Source organism: Rattus rattus, chromosome 5 (genome assembly GCF_011064425.1).
Source record: "Rattus rattus isolate New Zealand chromosome 5, Rrattus_CSIRO_v1, whole genome shotgun sequence".
NCBI classification, from domain to species: domain Eukaryota; kingdom Metazoa; phylum Chordata; class Mammalia; order Rodentia; family Muridae; genus Rattus; species Rattus rattus.
This window is the reverse complement of record NC_046158.1, coordinates 125,929,404-125,949,054: the sequence shown is the minus strand read 5'-3', so window position 1 is coordinate 125,949,054 and position 19,651 is coordinate 125,929,404. Positions and strand designations below refer to the sequence as shown.

The 19,651-nt window shown below is 40.8% G+C and overlaps 1 protein-coding gene and 1 pseudogene across 1 annotated transcript in view; one reads left to right on the top strand and one right to left on the bottom strand.

Annotated features, from left to right (window-relative positions):
- Ralgapa2 (Ral GTPase activating protein catalytic subunit alpha 2) overlaps positions 1-19,651 on the top strand; it is a 270,387-nt gene that overhangs the window by 187,137 nt on the left and 63,599 nt on the right. The window contains exons 37-38 of the mRNA XM_032904353.1: positions 1,412-1,570; positions 14,514-14,641. Coding sequence (XP_032760244.1) covers positions 1,412-1,570; positions 14,514-14,641 — 287 coding nt within the window. The remainder of the gene's footprint in view (positions 1-1,411; positions 1,571-14,513; positions 14,642-19,651) is intronic.
- On the bottom strand, positions 11,627-12,188 carry LOC116902063 (annotated as a pseudogene).

The window sequence follows — 19,651 nt, the reverse complement described above, 5'->3', positions numbered from 1 at the left end:
CAGAACTTTAGTTCAGGCCAATAGTCTCATCACTGGGGTCTGTTTCTTTTAGTTATGCTTCTGGGCTTTCTCAAATTATTTCTTTGCAGCTTTGGCCAGATTCGGTTGGTGGGCTCACCAGGTGAGCAGTTTATCAATAATGTTCTTGCATCTACAAAGGTTTGCCCTAGAAGAGCTTATAAGGGTCTCCAGAGACCTTCCCAAGGCCTTCTTGAAGACACCAAGAATCTGTGGATTTTTGGAGTTCATAGTCTCTTTATAGTGTCAAAATAAGTGAGCTAAACCACATGAGACATAAAATAGCTTTTGATGTGAGCTGAGATCAGGAATGTCCAACTGAATGCAGCCCAACACAAAACTGTAAATTTACTTATAGCAGTAAGAGATTGTGTGTGTGTGTGATTTTGTTTATTATAAATCGATTGTATAGGTCTTAGTGTGTACATACTGTGTCACTGACATGTTACAAACTATATGTGTGTGTTTTTCTGGTCTGTGGGCCACAGATTGGATGCCCCTGGTTTAGATAACCATGAGTGGAGGCCCTCATGGTCTCTGGCCCTCTCTCCGGTGCTGTTCTGTGCACTTGGCAGACAGAGCATTCCTGAGCAGACACTTCTTGTACGATGAGGCAAAGATGGAGTTACTCAAAGTCTGTGGGAAGGGTGGACATCATTTCGTGTGAGCACTTTGGACATCTTTTTTTTTTTTTTTTTTTCATTTTTTTTTTTTTTTTTTTTTTTTTGAGCTGGGGACCGAACCCAGGGCCTTGCGCTTACTAGGCAAGCGCTCTACCGCTGAGCCAAATCCCCAACCCCACTTTGGACATCTTTAAATGCCAGGCACTAGTATTCCCACCAAAGTTAAGTTTTGATTTAAATTAAATATATTTATTTCCTTAAAATATAATTTCTTACATTCTTTACCTCAAAAAGTTATCTCGGCACCAGTTTCTTACAAGTTGTCAATGGTTGTGTTGGAGTAGCTTGTGTTATCTTTCTTATTTCTTAATAACCACTGGATTAAGAAACTTAAAGTATTAAAGCAATAAAGACTAGAAAAGGTGATGTCATTTGGTTGTTGAGAAACATTCTCAGCAGTATAGGACAGGCTTGGTGGAGAAACAAAATTCCGTGTGAAAGGGACCTTAACGATGTCTTCCGCCATCCCACTGGAATGTGCCTTTGGTGCTTCTGTGTGTGATCTTAGAACCAAACCTGCTTCCTAGAAGATGGGCTGAAGTCTTACAAAATAGCACATTTTGAATCCTGAGTAAGGTATCAGTGTAGTATCCTGATTTGGGACTAAAATAGTTTTGGCCTCTGAGTTTTCTAATTCAATTTGTAAGCCACAGCCCCTCATAAACTGTCGTTAGCACCTCAGTTAATAAAGAGCCAATTTGCTATTGCAGCTCCGTCACCTGGGGAATGACGAGGTCCACATCGTCTGGTCTGAACACTCCAGGGACTACCGCAGGGGCATTATTCCAACAGCCTTTGGAGACGTTTCCATCATTATTTACCCAATGAAGAATCATATGTTCTTCATCACGATAACCAAGAAGCCTGAGGTATGCTTCCTCCACTGCTGCCCTGACCCTTCATTTGCCATTGGATTCACGGTCCTCAAAACCCTGATGAATGTTACAGATATCTCAACCATGTGTGTTAGATAGGAATTGAATATGAACTGTGATATTCAAATGAACTCTAATCATGAGCACAAAATTCCATGCTGTATTATTTGAAAGTTATGTTAGAAAATTGTATGCTATGGCTTTAAAATAATTTTAATGTTTTAAAATGTTATAATTTTTAAAATATTTTAATTTTTAACTGGGGCACATTATTAATAGTAGTAAGAATTGGTACAACTCCATTATCACCTAGTAATTTGGGGAAAACCCACGGGTCTAGAATCCAGCCCTGCCTGATGGATGACAGTGGTCACTGAGCCCTGACTGCTGCTGATTGTGGTCAATCCTGAAGGATTCTGGACATGTCCACAAAGACACTGGTGCCCTGAAGCAACGCCCACATGATGAGTATTAACAATCAAAGCACCTTGCTAGAGAATCAATTCAGCTATGTCAATTGGTATTGATCATGGGGCTGGCTGGAACAATCCAATGGTCTGTGTCCTGTGTACTAATCGGCCGCAGTTTCCATCCTTGTCGTGCCTTTACTGGTATTTTAATACTGCTGCTTTGTAGTGACTTATTTTGTTTTTAATTCATTAAGAAGTGTCTTCTTAGGTTTAAAATTAAATATATTAAGAATTGGGCCATTCTTTAAGGAAAAAAAAAAGACTTGTTTTCAGCCTGATAGAAAAATATAATATTCATTTACATCTCAAAATCATTCTCCTGGAGGAGCTCAGCATTCTTCTAAAACCTGCTTTTCAACTTTAAAACGTAGATCATGAGATTGTTGTTCTAATTCGGACTTTGAACCTAAAGTGTCACATTAGCATTAAACGTGCTAACAAGCGAAAAAGTGCTTCAGACAGCGCCTGGTACCCGGGTAAAGGCTGCAGCTATGGCTGCCATCAGGATTGTTTTTATAAATGGTTACTATCACAGTAAAATCCGTAGAGTTCTAAGTTTAATGGCCACACTAATTCTCCACTGGATAGACTCTCTCAATCCAGGAAAGACTCATAAAGTAAAAGAGGGAGTCTTCTCTCTGTTCATAGAAAGATGTCCAGATTTATGTTAGATATTGTGTTCCTCCTGTGCAGAGCCCTGTATATGACAGGTTTTCAGTTTTGTACGGTAAGTGAGTGGCCTGGTGCTAACACTTGCATTCCTCTATGAAGACAAAGAACTATGCATAAGAATTAAAGTCATAATTTTAATCTTAAAGAAGTAATAGTACTTTTTAGCTTTCAAAATTTAAAAAAAAGTTTTTCTTTTATATGTAGTGTGGAACTAGTTTTACGAGGTCATCTTCAGGAAGGTCCTCTAAAATGTCAGAACGTCCTTAAAGTGTCCCCTTTATTTTTAAAGTGAATGAAGATCATGAAAAGCACTTCATTTCACTCTGCTGTGTCAAAAGTGACATTTCCCAACATAGCATAGGATGCGTAAAAAGTTATTAATATACCTTTTAAATTTTCTTACAAAATACATTTAAGTTTAATAAACTTGGTCATCAATTCTGACATGATACATTCACAAAATTGACTTCTTAATATTTTAACTCAAAAAAGCCTAACAAGTAGAAGAGAATATCGGGGAACTGAAAACTTAGTGTTATCCTTACATTTAAAGTACAAACCATTACAATGTAATAAAATTAATCCAGACATTTCCAGGGCAAGTGTAGCTGACCTTTTGTTCACCAACCGCTGACCCCAGGGTGAATGCAAGAGGCTTTCGGAGGGAAAGTCTGTTTGTTTGGCTTCAGTCCCTGGTATTTAAATTGCATTCCCTAATCAGATGAAAAGGCTGTCCTCTCTATCAGGTTACAGAATCCATGGCAACATTTGGCCTTTTATATCCATAATGTTAGCCTTTTTGTTTGCATCTAAGTAGAGACACCTGGAGCAATGCTAACATTAACCGATTTAGCATTAATAGCTTCATTATATAAGAATTTCTGATCAGATAGCTGTTACTTTTGTTATATTGCTTCAGCTTGTATTGTTGTCATTTTTTATCTCCTTGCTTGGCAACCAGGCAATGATTTGCAAATTTTTTTTGTCTTGATTAATTAAGCAATATAATTATCAGTAACCGTGATGCAGTCTTTGCTCAACAAAGCTTCTGAGAGAAAACAATGGTAAGTCTGTTAGTATGAATGCATTCCACGCGTCCCAGATGCATGAGGATATTATGGACAATGAGGGGAAAGGCCGCCTGTGAGTGAGGACAAAGGGTGCCACGCAGACTCGACACACTGCACATACCGCCAGGGACATGCTGCGGGCTCCCTGGGACACAGACGCCTCGTTAGATTACAGCTAGTCAGCAGAGATTAATTCTCAGCCATTTGGCGCAATAATTTACCCATTCCCAGTCTTTTAACTAGTGTTCTTACTGTGGAACCGAAGGCTTTGTACTCAGAGGTTTACTTAACCTTGTCTACTTTTAGGAATCTCTACCAAAATCATTATTTTTCCTTGGAGATTGTACTAATACAGCTGCTTGAGTTGAAGAATATTCCTTTAGAAGACAGAATATGCATGCATTTCAGAGGCTGCAGGTGGAGTCAGCAGCAATCTTTTACCACCTGTATATTTCATATGAACATAGTGTGGCTCTGTGGCCAAATGCATTTATTTTACTCATTTCTGGGTAACCATACTTTTCTAAGAATAATTTTAATCCTTTTTAGGAGGGGGAAAAAACTCATCAGTACACAAAAGTCCTGCTCATTGGATAGAGTCATGCATATTCAAATTGTACTTTCATTCACTTGGCCTCATTAATCGCCTATGTGATAATGTGGGGCTATTTGTAATACAAGCTCACAGCAGCATTACTTCCAAGTCCTTTGAAATTTAACATATTTCGCTTTTTTCATTCCATGCACCCCCCCTTAAATATACAAATTATGTGACTGGCAGAAGCCGCCCCTTCTTAATAACGCCCCACATTTGTAAAATGCTACATTGAAGAAGCATGGGTGTGCTCGTGTGAGGGCACAAAACCCTCATGGCTGAGAGAGTCTGCTCACTTCACGAACACCGTATTAAACCTCTGCCTTTTTCTTTAAAAATCAGTGTGCTTTCAGCATTATTTCACTGTTAAGTTGATTTCCAAATAAGTCCATTCCCATCTCCGTAAATATTGACACAATAAAATTTTGACCACAGAAAAGCATAATTATCAGACTTAATTTTTTGGGGTTTTTGTTTGTTTGTTTTTTGCCTACTTTATCAGTCAGTCATTCATGAAAGACTTGCCCATGAGAAGTGAGTGACTTAAAGGGGATGCGAAGCCCTTCGCCTTGCCTTGCCTTAAGTTACCCTGGCCATCCATAGGGTGCTGTTGAAGCGGTATCTGGCTTTCTTGCAGCTTTGGGGTGTGTGGGATGGGGATGCATGGATGTGTGCAGATGTATAGGAATGTATCCTTCTTCCGGGTAATGCCTAGCTCATACTGGAGCAAGCACCTAGAAAATGCCAGTCAAAAGGGTAATGTGGCAGAAGTCACAAGAGCATTAAAGCACATAAAACTAAGAGGAGGCCAGCTTAGGCATCTATGTTTTTGCAAGGAAATGTTTTAAGCTTGCTGGAGTTGCCCCATTATACGGGAAGTGTGTTTGCCTTTGCTGCGTGCTTCTGTAAATTTATCTTGGTTTCACATTATAATTTTCTTTAATATTTATCCCAACCAAACAATCCTTTGGAGATTCAATCATGTACCTTAAATATTCTAGAGAATTCTCAAAGAAGTAAATTAACTTTGGAAAATACTAAGAGTTATTTACTTAGAAAAGATCATTAAAAAATACCAAAGAACCAGATTTTATTAAACTAACTTACTAAATGGATTGCTGCAGTGTGTTCTGCTCCAGTCCTGTGTTATGGACATTGATTTTAGTAAAGGAGTGGCAATGAGAACTATGTCAGGAGGCAGCTGCTTGCAGATATTGTTTTATAATCAAACTTGCTAATACACTGGCACTGCTAGCTAATAGAGGAATTTCCTGGATACTATGATTTATATTATCACTTTTGTTCAGTTTCTGAAGGATTGAGTCCCCACGAGCAGGTGCCAAAGAAGAAAGAACATTTACTTTACAAAAGGGCCTTGATAACAGACAGAAGAAAACCTGTACACTATTAGAACATAGCTCCTACCTCCCAGGAATTTGGCTTTTGAGATCTCCTTTTCAACTGAATTTCCTTAAATGCTGGCACCATTTGCCTGCTTCTTACTTGACATGTCTGTCTTCCTTCTGTAGGTTTGTCTTCTCTCCTTTGCTGAATGTACACCAGATAGCAAATTGTGGCCCAGGCTTTGTGCCAGGAAGCAAGGCAGCTCTCACTCTACTCCTGAGCTGCCCCAACAGGAAGGGCCTCTGACCCAGGAGACAGAGCACACTTCAGGCTCCTCATGCAGCTTCCTAAGGTTCTGACTGCTTTGCTGGGTGTTGGGAGTGTGCTGGGCTCCACTGTGGACAGACACACAGCCCACTGCCTAAGAGGTGTATTTGCTGAGCCAAACTCAAAATTTAGGACCTTGTTTTGTTTTGTTTTGATTTGTTGGTTTTTTGGTTTTTTTGAGACAGAATCTCACAAAATCCACCTGCCTCTGCCTCCTGAGTCCTGAGTGCTAGGATGAAAGGTATATGCTACCACACCTGGCCAATAACACTTACTTATTAAAAAAAATAAGTTATAAATGAACTCTCAAAGCATATTACTAAAGATAGTAGGAAATTGTTCATACAGATCTTTTGCTTACTTCACTTGTTTTATTTTATTTTAAAATTTTTTTGATGCCTGATATAGTGGAAATAGTGAGTAAATACATAAATAAGTGTTTGGAACAGTTTTCCAGTAGCAGTGGGTATCACAAAGCACAGGAAACAGTAAGATGAGAGATACAGAGGCTTCTTAGTTCAGATAAATCCCAAAGTAGTCTGGGCATAAGCCAAAAAACCAACAGGAAGTCTCGAAAGAACTCCCGGGGAAACAGACAACTCAGAGACACAGACAGTAACATCACATAGGATTTCTCTTCAGAAACCATGTTATCAATAAGAGACAAGTTGTACACTCAGAGTGATGAAAGAAAATACTACCCAGAATTCTCCATCTGTGGAAATGATCCGTGATCCTTCAAAAGTATAGAGTTCCTCAACCAAACTGTAACAGTGTTTGGGGGAAATTGTGGCCCATAGCTTATCTTGCATTAAATGTTAAATTCTTCAAATGGAAGAAGAAAATGGGGGCTCTTTGTCAGCAGAGTACTTGGGATATAAGCATGGGGACCTAAGTTCAGGGAGATAGAGACAGGAGGGTCTCTGGTGCTCACTGGGTAACCAACATAACTGAGTCTGTGAGCTGCAGGTTCTGTGAGAGACCCTGTTTCAAAAAATACCATGAAAAATGAGTGGTGATGACATACATGGGCCTCTGGCCTTCACACCTGTACATGTGCACACACCCAAACACCACTGCACACACAAGAAGATACATGGCATCTCCATACAAAAAGAAGAGCTTTAGAGAAGGAATATGTGAAGGTAAAATGAAATTGCCTAACAGTATGTTCCTCAGAATAATAGCAACAGTAATTCTAAGAAAGAGATAGTGGCAGTGATGTAAGGATGGAGCCCAGGGATTGGGAGTGGTCCCTGTACTACCTGAGAAGGGAGCATTTCAGCTAGTTGTATAAGTATTTAAAACCTGGGGTAACCTCTAAAAAAGTGTTTAAAATATGAATTGTAATTGATATGATAAATGAGAAGAAAAATAGAATCATTAAAATACTCAGATAAAACCTGAGAAATTGAAGACTAAAAAAAGGGAAAGAAAAAAAGAAAAGAACATGACACATATTAATACAACACTGTTGATAATTTCCTTTCATAATCAGTATTCTAAATATATGAGTTAAAAAGTAAGACAGGTTGGAAGTGTAGATCAGTCATAGAGTACAAAGCTGTAGGTTCAATCTTAGCCGTAGAAACAAAATACAAGCACTGTCCAAGTGCATAAAAAAAAAAAAAAAGGAAATAATGCCCAACAGTAAGTCACCTACCAACCTACCAAAAGCCTTTAAAGAAAGGCTAATGAAGGCTAGACCACTAATCAGAAGAAAGGTAAGCTAACAATGTCAGTCAACTTCAGAGCAATAAAAGTGATCAGAGATAAAGGGAAAATTGCCTAGGAGAGGCTCCCTGTGTCATCATAATTGAGCTGAGACCCAGTGGAGCAGATTCCAACCCTCATCAAGTAGGAGGCAGAGAGGGCAAAGTCCTGAGGTTGACCTGACTTTCGAGAGTGAAGAAAGGGCATCCTGTGTGGCCATCGTCAGAGAAGCAAGAAAAGAGCTGGCAGGCTGCCACGCAGAGCTTCCTAGGTCACAATGGAGTCTAGAATAATATTCTGATTTTGATGACCTTAAGAAAAGCAGCAAGTCACTCCAGGCTTCATTGAGTTCTGTAAAAATGGGGATATAGAAGAGTTGGGGAAATGACACACTCTACATTACAGCTCTAAGTCAGAACAATCAGCCAGAGCCATTTAACTCCTTATCAAGTCAGATGTTCCTAAGCTATTAGAACCCCTTGTCTGTGGTTAATATAATCTTGTAACTAATTAAAACATAGACTAATTATGTATGTGGAACAAATTAAGTAATCGGCTTACTTCTAAGACATTCATCGAGTTGCCATGTTGTTTCCCAACAGGGCTTAGTCATTACTTGGAAATTATTTACTGTGCCTAAGACCCTCAGGCTCTGCAAAATAGTTAAATCTGCTCTTTCTCATCTTTCAGGAAACTAGCACAAATTCAGTGAGCCGTTTACTGTGCAGCCCAGTCCTTAAGAGTGTTTCCCTTAAAGAGAGCTGTACACTCCTAAAGACACCTCTCTTCTCCCTTGCCATATCCTGAACCACAGAGCACGAGAAAAGTGCTTCAAATGTAACGTGTTTCCTTTTCACAGATCTTTGTATTGTTTTTGTTTCCATCAGGAAAGGCATCTTCTAATACTAGATTTTAATTGATTTACCTATCCCTCACTTCAGTATCTCAGGCTTAAAAGCAGAAGTGTAAATATTCCCTTTCCGTTCATAATTCCTGTGGGATTGCGGAATTCCCCAAGGAGAAAGCTGTGACCAGACATTGTAGCTCTCAGAGATAGAGAGGTACTTGTGAGTTCCAACTTTACCAAGAAGCCCCAGACAGTGTCCTACCCTTGCGTATTCCTGGAGTAGGAGAAGCCTCTGGTCTGTATGGTCTCTGCTTTACCTAGAAGTTACTTCATCCTTTCTGGCCTTTCTTATTGAGGCTTCTTTATTCCCAAAGATGTATGATTCTTTCATCATTGTTCATTATTAACTTTTTGTTTTAGGTTTGCTCAGAAGGCTTGAGAAATATGGAAAAGCATGTTAGTTTTAGTCAATCCCTGAAAAGTTCTGTTTAAGTCTAGATGAAGCAATTCTCCTTTAGAGCACCTGTGAAACCTCTTTTGGGGGGAGTAGAGAGTTAGCCTTCACAATGATTTACGGGAAAAGCTGTATTGATTTGCTCAAACCACTGACAGCTTGCTACGCACCCCTTACCCCACACAGACAAAAGCTTTTCATAGTCTCTCTAAATCTAAAGTTATCTCCTAATTCACAGTTGTACTGATCGTTTCAAACGGTTACCTCTTCATGATGATCGTACCTGTTACAGAATGGCTCTTAACCTCTCAGACCTTTTCATTACAGTTCTGTGCTGTAAGCAGGTATTCTCTACTATGAAAGCATGAATTCTCTATCTGACTTTGCCATTTTGGTCTCTAGCTATCTAACTTTTAAGGACCACCTAAAAATTATGTCTGCATCCTCTTATGTAGTAGATGCATACTGTTGGAGGCCTTTTCATATTTGTGTGCTTCCAAGTACCCATCCTGTATCCACTGGAAAGACAAACATGAGGAGTTCCACAGAAACTCAAATACTAGACCTTTGCATTACATTACTGTCTTCTTACACGATAAAGTCAGTGCCAAACGGCCAGACACAAAATCATGGCCATGCATTTGTTATGAGTGCAATACCTGTCTAACTAGCCAACCAGAGAAGGAGGAATTTTTCAGCATGGAGTGATTTTAGTAAGCTCATACACAGCAATAGTCTGAGTCTAAAACCCAGAGTTGTCTGTGCAGCATTTGCCCACCTCTGCAGATGCTTTGTTTGGAGCATCAGAATTTCTCAACAGAGTCTGTGGGAGATCAGTTCTTATGTATCAACTGGAGTTTTGTCCCAAAGAGTGGCCTTCCCCTAGCAGCTGGATACACTCACAGTCTGGTGTGGTTGATGGTGGTAACAGGTACTGTGAACGTTGGGGTCACTACTCCTTAGCAAAATGTCACCCTTGTGTTTCTGCTGGCCAAATGAGAATTTGGATATAAATCTGTCCTGCTCTGCACCCCAGCCTGATGAGTATAAATTAGTTTGACCTGTACTTTCTAGGTGTGTGCTTCTCAGCCAGTGCTGGGTTTCATTTAGAAAGACATGTCAGGAGCTCCATGGGTATTTTCTAACTCGCAGCTGACTGGTTAGGAAAGCCACTCTGTTAACAGCCATGGCTTTGGTCAACACTAGGATAAGGCACTCGGGAATTGTTCAGAAAGTTTGAATGGATGAAAGATTTGAATCCAGGTTCTGAAGTAGAGATTAGCATCGGAGGAACAGGAGAACAATAGTAAAGTGAAAGGCCCTGCATTCCTCCTTAGATCTAGATCTAGACTTCAGTTTTTTACTAACCAAACAAAACAAAAACACCACCATCATAGGGTCATTGGTGCCTGGGATATGCCACATCTCACAAGTCAGCATCACCACCAGGGTCATACGTCTCAAGAAGCTCCATAAATGAGTTGTCAGTGATCAACGTACAGCATCAGAGGGTGCGACTCCTCCCTGGGCCCTGCGGATCCTGTGTGACATGCATCTGTCTCCTCTCATGCTGCAGCTTAGAACATGCTTCCCACAAGTAAGGCAAACCCCTGCCCCACCCTGCCTAGGGAATCCTTTACTTCCCTTAGCCTGTTTCACTGCTGAATAGCTGCTCTGCGGAGCCCGCTCTTCAGCCTAAACTACGCACTGCATTGAATCCATGAGTTATGAGAGGAAATGACAGTACCATTGAGCCCTCTTGTCAGATACAGTAGAAGATATGCAGAGAGATCTATCTAAACTCAGACTACTTCTCTGAAGGTTTTGTGTGGCTTTTGTTCTATTTTCCTTATAAGACCTATTCCTCCGGAGTTCATATTTTGTGACAATTTAACAACAACAACAACAATAATAATAATAATAATAATAATAATAATAATAATAATAATAATAAATGCTGTCACTTTCTTTTCTGGACAATTGTTGCTGAGGATAGAAAAATAAGTTTGTGAGCTCATTCTATATCTATTGACTTCTAGTTCTGACCATTCCCATGGACTCTTTATTATAATTATATTATATGATATAATAGTTGAAGTAAGGACACTTTCACTTCTTTCCTTCCAACTTACAACAAACCTCCTTCCTTTCTTTCATATCCTGGCAAAACTCACTAATGACAGTGTTCTCTCATTCATTCTCGGGTATCAAGCTTTCAGTGCCTCACTATTGCCATAGTTCACTAGATGTTTAGTGGACTTTCTTTATTTTTGCTTTGTTTTGTTTTGTGTTTGTCCTACAAAGTATCAAGGAAACTTTATTTAGAGCACAACTATAAGACAGGAAACAATACAGTAGCAGCAGGCCACAAGAGCGATACTCAAATGCCCAACAAGTATGTTCAGTGAGTTCTTTTATTTGATAGCTAAGAATTTTTTGTAAATAGATTTTGAATTTAATGAAACACTTATTTTATTTTTTAACTTTCTTTTTCAACATCCAAAGCTTTTTTGTTACCAGTAAGAGCCAGGGTTAATTTTTGTAGACTCGGCCGGCCTTCAGCCTCTGGCACGCTCAAACTTCCAGCCCTTGGGACGGACATAGGGTTTGGAGTGGCTCTATGGAGGTCCTGGGGCCTTGCCAAAGCGTCACCTCTCAGCCCTTCTGAGGACCAGACAGGAGCACAGTGCCCCTGCCCTTGGGAGACCCCAGGGCCAGCTTGTCGAAGGTCAGGATCTTACCCACTCCCCCGCCCCCAGCCTTGAGGATCCGACTTCTGGCCCAGCTGCTCACCCTCAGTGCACACACCTTCTGCTTGGGCACTTCTAGAATCCGCACATCATCTGTGACCGTCCCACAACCACAGCGGTTTTGTTCTCCCGACCAGGAAGCTTCATCTTTCGGATCATTCGGCACAGGGACAGAGGTGGCCAGTTAGTGCGGCTCATAAATAACCTTTTCAGCACAACCTGACTGAAGGTAGAGTTGGTCTGTCTGGCCAGAAACCTGTACAGCTTGACTGGCAGCTGCAGGTAGATGTCCTGGCTCTTAGGTTCCTTGCGCCGAACCTTTCGGTCCTTGTTGTGGCGAATGTCAACACCCATGATGGCGCCTCCTGCTAGACCAGGTCCAGAAAGACCATTTTTTAAAGATTTATTATATATATATGGTTGCAAGCCACCATGTGGTTGCTGAGATTTGAACTCAAGACCTCTGGAAGAGCAGTTAGTGCTCTTAACCACTGAGCCATCTCTCCAGCCCAAAACCAATATTTTAAAGCCATCTTCTGAAATGAGCAGCTTTCCTCATTTTTTAATGGAAACTTGCGCATATCTTCTTGGGATATATCCAGCTTGGTCATGATGTTTTATTATTCTAGCACATGTCACTGCACACTCATGGAGGGGAGGGGAAAACATTATAGAAATCAGTTCAGCCCTCTGCAGTGTGCTTTGGAAATCAACCCTGGCCACCAGTCAAGATAGCACGTGCCCTTCCCTACTGAGCCATCTTCTAGGCTCTTTTGTAGAATTAGTGTTAATATTCCTGTCTGTAACCCAGCTCAGATACTTGTGTGATGAAGTGGAGAGCAGGGTTCATTTCTTTGTTCCAGAGTCTTTATCGAAACAAACTTCCTTTTCCCCATAAGTGTCCTGTCTTACTGTGGAACAGTGGTGGTAATGTATGCTTCTATTCTCAGGCTGTATATTTTCGCCTGCCAATTTATCTATCCGAATATTAATGTTTTAATATCATAATTACTGTAATTTTATATTTATTCCTTGAAGTCAGGTAATATAAATCATCTCATTATTGGCATAGCTAATTTCTATCTTTTCATTTCTGTATGAATTTAAAAGTACCTAATATCTGTCTACTTTTAAAACTAGAATTTTAGTTGAGTTTTTGTTAGAATCTAAATTTTGATTTCAGAAGAATTGACAACTTCACAGTGTAAAAACTTCCAGCCCATGAAGATTGTACTTTAAAATTTTTCAGGTTTTTGTAAATTTATGTTACCACTCTTTGGTAGTTTTAAGTACATTTACTGTACACAGTTCTTGTTAGGTGGAGAGAGAGAGAGAGAGAGAGAGAGAGAGAGAGAGAGAGAGAGAGAGAGAGAGAGATCCTCCACCTTGGCCTCCCAGGTTTTTGGGCCTGAATCACTGTGGTTGTTGATGCTGAGTGAGCTCCATGTTCAGTGAGAAACCCTGTCTCCTCAGAACGAGGTGGAGAGTGACTAAGCAAGACAACCAGTATTTTGAGCTCTGGTCTCCTCTACCTGCATATACAGACTCCTCTACCTGCATATACAGACTCCTCTACCTGCATATACAGACTCCTCTACCTGCATATACAGACATGTGCATATGTACCTACATCCACTACATCCTCAAACATACCACATACACACAAATGTAGGTTAGATGGATTCTCCACTTCCCCAAAGCCCTGTTGAAGGCTTCAGTCTTCCTTAGCTAAAACTGAGAGTTCTTAACAGTTCCCTACCTGACATCTCTCCCTCCTGGACTTCCTTCTACTGACTTGGCTGTGGCAACTGTGGCTCTCCTGCCTTTGCTTAAACACATGAATCCCATTCCGATCACAGTCTGGATTGTCGTTATTCTTCCTGGAATGTTCTTCCACCCATTGTCCTCACAGCTTATTCATTCTTCCATCCCCTATAGACTTTTAATGAAGCATCCTGCTTAAAGCCTTCCCTCCCATTTCGATATAATTGGAGATATGTGTCCCCCAAAAGTCCTTTGTTCTTCTCTGTATTATCTTCTGTTTTATACATCATATACTATATATTTGAGTTAGGTTATAGCAGAGATTCTTATCCCTTTAGGGAATAGGTTAGAATAAAAGGTCCATCATGTACTAAATATTAGGTAAATTAATAAAAATCAAGAGAAATTGTAGATGTATAAGAAGAGTTACTAACCAGCTCCAGTTCCAAGTCTCCCAGAGTTTACAATCTCCATGTTAAAGAATGAAATTCTAATAAAGGGGAAAGAAGGAGAAAATGACACCTATGAACACTATGGTTTGCCCACATGGTAGAAATGGATCTAGCAAAAGAAAGCCAAGCCTCTCTTAAAAGTAGAAAGGAAGATAATGTGTGTACCATCTGTGTACCGTGCATCGTACCATGGCATAGGCATGTTGAAAGAATAACGCCACTTCTGTGAACGGCAGCCTAGGGCAATGGGGAGGCACTTGATAATTTGCCATTCAAAAGGCCTTACAGAAAGTGGAAGAGCCTGGTAGAGCAATCCTGTGCTCTTTGACTTGAAAGCCCTCAACTTGCTCTGACAAGGTTTGTCTGTCTGGATGGCAGCCTATGCATTCATCCCTAGTCTTCCACATCGAGCACGTTCTCTTATCTCTGCCTTAACTCCTGCTGGGTTTGAGCATAGTTTTTCTGTTTTGGATCCTCAGGTTCCATTCTTTGGGCCTCTGTTCGATGGAGCGATCGTGAGTGGGAAGCTGCTGCCAAGCCTTATCTGTGCCACGTGCATCAATGCCAGCAGAGCGGTGAAGTGCCTCATCCCACTCTATCAGAGCTTGTATCTTTTTGCTGTAAATATGTAACTTATTAACCCTCCCCAGGGGGAGATTCCTGGCAAGCTTTCAGGAGAGGTAAGTGGGCTTCAGGCCCAGGCTGCAGTACTGTGTGTTGATTTCTATGAAATAGATTCTGGGCTGCATGGAATATAGAGTTGGTTTTCCTAGTTTGTCCCCAAGTCTCAAAGGCTGCAACTGCCATGAGGCTCAAGCTCGTGGCTTCTCGGGATTTTTCCCAGGTTCAGTCTTTATCCAGAGTCACATTTCACTTTGCGGAAAGAGGGATATATAGCAAGGTGTTGAAAATCTCATTCAGAGCACCAGAAAGCAGAAGCAACGGAAATGACTAATAAACCCAAAACTGCACTCAGCACCTGAACGATGCGCAGAGTTCAGAAGGATGGAGAAGGGGTGACCGTACCTGACTGAGAGGAGAGGGGGTCATTTCATGTGTCTCGGTTTTCTCCCAAGCACTAATTGGCATATATAATCCTTAAATCCATCTCTCTCTAACTATAAAAAAGAAAAAGAAATTAGGATGAGCAACTTCATGAAACCAAAGCCATCTAACATGCTAATAATACTTAGAATCTTTGTTTCTAATTGATATCGATAATTATTAAAAACACATTCCATTTGACCTTTCTCCATAGACTTCTCCCTGCCTGATTGTAAGTGTTGCATTACCATGTGTGGACGGTGAGTGAGAAATAACATGTAAAGAGATACAGTTTGTGAAAAATACCTTTCATTAAAATAGTGGTCATTTCTTGACTAATATCCTGCCTTTGGATTTAAAAAAAAATACATATGCCATGTGGCAACTTAAAATTATCATAGAAATTAGTAGTAGAAAGGAGCTATTAGGTCCCATCTGGTCCCTCCCCCGGGGCCAGCTGTATTATTCCCTCCAGCACACTCTCCTGCTTTGTCCCGGCTAGTGGGGAGGGTTTGGAGGCAGCATTCTCTGCAGAGGCTTCCAGAACACTCCAGATGTAATCTATAGCTGCTCTTGGTTCTGCCTCCAGCAAGGAATTTCACATAAGCTGCAACTTAGAAGAGCTTCATAGCAACGAACGAGAAGGCCTGTCCAACAATGGCCTGTCAGTGCACTTAGGAGCTGGGATGAGCTAGATACCTGTCGGTCAAGGATCTAGGCAACAAAAGTCCTTGGAAAACAAGAAAATTCTATTTTGTAGCACTCCACTGTGATTTTTTTCTTTTTATCATGTCATCCACTTATCAAGCACATCACAAAATAAATGCTTTGTCATATTTCTGAGCACTAACGAGAGGTACCGTTGGAGCAGTCCGATTCACAAAAAAAGAGTGTTTTTAAAAGTTGAAAAGATAATGATCAGAATCTCCTTTAAAGTCTCAAGGAAATCACATCAGGATTGGAGGTGCCACAACCCTAAAATAGCTCTTAAAATGGACAATTTGACATCTTAGAGGACAACTTAGTATAAAAAGGAGAAAAAACAATAAATAACCAAGCCGGTTATATTGATCATTATCAAGCTTTAAATATTTTTTATATTTTCTTTAATTTACTTGTGTTAATCAAATAAATGATCTAAAATAGTAAATCAGATATATGCTCAGTTTTTTAATATATTTTTTTATTTATATAAATACAGGAGCCCTTTATAGATGGTTATGAGCCACCATGTGATTGCTGGGAATTGAACTCAGGACCTCTGGAAGAGCAGTCAGTGCTCTTAATCCCTGAGCCATCTCTCCAGCCCCGTCAGTTTTTTAATCCAGATAGAAAAACTTATGAGAAATTCCTCATGCTCATTTAGACGATTTCTATCTGGAGAACTGCTAATATTCTGGTGAGAAATAAGGACTCTAATAAGAATGAAGAAATGGGAGGGAGAGTGGGGCGATTTTTGTACTTTAAAGGTCTTCACTGAGCTTTTCAACTGTATACATGTGCCTGTGTCAGCTATTAATAGCCTTACTGTTTACAGCTCCCTTAATGTTCACTAGAACATTGACGTCCACAGTGCGCTTTGGGGAACCCGTGAACTTCGGTGTCATAGCTGATGTCTGGGAATTTGCTGCTTCATTGACATAAGTCTGATATTTGAATTTTGAAAAACACTAAATACTCTAACCAGCCCTAATTATGAGTACTAATTGCATTTATTCATTTACCCAACAAACATTTCCTATGCACCGTCTGCCAAGTCCAGTGTTAGAAGCTGGGGCTCCCAGCGCACATTAGGGATCCAGGAGCCCAGTCCTTGTTCAGAGATAATAACTAAGGAGTGCACGGGCTAACTGGTTCCCCTCTCTTCAGTGAACAAGGGAAACTGAGAGTTAGGGTGAACAAGAGTCAGGATAAGAGGGGCCCTCTCTTAGGAGAACATGTTTGGGCAGAGACTGGAGAATTAGAAGGAAACTGTCTTTAGGAGCATGGATTCCCAAGATCAGGTGCTTTGGAGAGGTGCACATTGTATTTTATGTTCATCTTATACATGTTAAGGTCCATCAGGGTGCCTGCGATGAACCCAACAGTCAGCTGTGGTGGGAATGGCATTCTAGGTGATCCCCAAAAGAGGCTTCTCAGGTTCTCATCTTAGAACAACACGCTAGAGGATGCAGCCAGGGCAGCCCGACAGACAGTGGATAGGCAAGGAGTGTAGGGGCCACCACATCCTACAAGCCTGTGCAGACCCCTGAGGGCTGAAGAGACAGCGGTGCATTGGATAAGAAGTGTCAGGGCTTTAATCTGAGCAGTGGGGAATGAGCACGTGTTGCTCCTTTTAAGAGAGGAGGAAGTTCCTGAAGCATGCGCACTCTCCATTTTCCTGCCGCCCTCCAGTTTAAAGTGTTCTTCCGTTTGTGCTCACCATCACTCATGGTAAGGAGTGTTCAGTTCTAAATTGTCTGCAGTGATTGTCAACATTCTAAATTATGTAATACTAATTTGATAGCAAATCTATTAGCTTTCAACTCATCGTCTGGAATCAATAGACTTTTGCCCTTCATATACCATAGCTCATGTGTGCACATATGTTTCATTCTTAGTAAAAAAAAAAAAACTGCACAGAACCATTTCATCTGTATATATCTTGTTCTTCCTGTATGTGTGTTTTGGCAGTCCTCTCTGTTGTTACTTTGTTGGGCAAGGAATAAGTGATAGGAAGAGAAACCTGGGTTGCGCTGTAATCCCTTTCCTGCTGTGGCAGTTTGCAGAGCACATGATCCATACTTCAAGGGGGAAACACAGCTAAGAGAGGGTTTGGTAGGGTCCTGTGGTTGCTCATGGCTCTGTGGTCATTCACTGCTGCTTTCTTTCTGCATTCCTTGTAAGTTATGCTTTGGTAGAAGAGAAGAGTGTCACCTCTCAATTTTAATGAAATCTCAGTCCCCGAGGAAACAGGCCAGCTGTTCTGACCATGTGGCCCTGAAGCCTTGCCTGTAACCCATCCTGAAATCCCCAGACATGTTGAGGAACTTTGGCTCCAAATGTCAGGCATTGATAGATGTTTTTGGTTTTTTGGGTTTTTCCCCTAAAGCCTGGCAGTGTACCCCTTGGCAAAGCTGTATTGGTATGAACCCAGACTTGTTAGGAAGGAGGCAGCCTGTGTGTGCTGCCCTAGAAGAAAACTTCTAGACTAAATTTCACAGGAAGAGTTTCTGCTACCTGCTCCCTTGAACCTAGCTGAACAATAACAAAAATTTTCCTTGTCAGCCAGACCTTTTTATATAACCACCCTGTGACTTTGTTTTGCTTCTAATATTTAGATTAAAATTGTGAACTAGAACATTGATAAGCTACTCAGTTCATATCAGTGTCATACGCTTTCTAGGCCATTCTATGAACAGCAGTCATGCTGTTCAGACCTTTGTAAACCCTTTACATGGGGGGACTCGCTTATTTGTGTAGTGACTGAATGCTGGCCCATGTTGAGCCTGATGATACCCAAAGCAGAGAGCCAGTGAACTCATTTAGTTACTTCTGCCTCTCTATTCTCTCCCCAGCTGATTGATATTTTACTTTCATAGAAAAACTTGATTGGAATCCAATTTCATGGAAATTTTAACTAAAGGTAAAAATGTGAATGGTTAAGTATCAGTCTGACTCTGTAATTTTTTTAATGCACTTCTGATTAACTGAGGATTGGAAGTACTGCCCGAAGAATTTGTCTTCGGGGGCTTTTTGTTTTGTTTTGTTTTGTTTTGTTTAGCAGTAAATCTAGCTTCGGGTCAATATCAAAGGAGTTCTTGTGTGCAGTTCTCTTGGCTAATGATCAAAGTTGGAACTGTGTGGCAGAGGCACATAGAAGACTGAAAAATATCGTTGTCTCCCATAATTTAAAAAAAAATAATGTGACCACAGTAGTACCCTGTACGGAAAGCACCCTCTAACGGTTCAGCCCAGCCCTTTTGTGCCTTGTGGGCCTTCCTGTAACCTCCACAGTGGGCTGAATCAAATCTGTCAAGCGTGCCTCCGTCCCGTGGCCACTGCACTGCTGAATAGTGAGAGCCAACACACCTACCATCTGCCTCCTCTATCGCTCACGGGCAAGCAGGGCCTGTTCTATGCCTAGAGCGCAGTAAGTGGGAAGCGGGCCACATGTTATGTTTACAGTTCCCAAGCCAACTAAACATTCCAAACTGAAACTGAGGTCTGCTGATAGAAGTTTCTACAACCATTTGAGCCAAGGGCTTTCATTCTCCTCCTCAGATAACTTGTTTCAGGGAAAAGGTTCCCTTGCCATATGCAACATGCCCATTAGGAGGAGTTCACCCCAAATCAAGCAGATGGTGGCTTTCTAGAATAAATGTCCACTTCAATAGAACAATAGTCTCAGATTCACTTGCCATCTCCTCTCTGGAACTATCTGTGTTTGAAGGAGAGATCCTGTGTGCCTAAGAAAAAGTTTTATGCCTTGTTCTGTCACAAGTGAAATTAGCTCTCATTGTTAGCTAACAGGTACATGAACATATGGTAATACTAGAGCTTCTCTCTCAGATATGTGAGTTTAATAGCATCG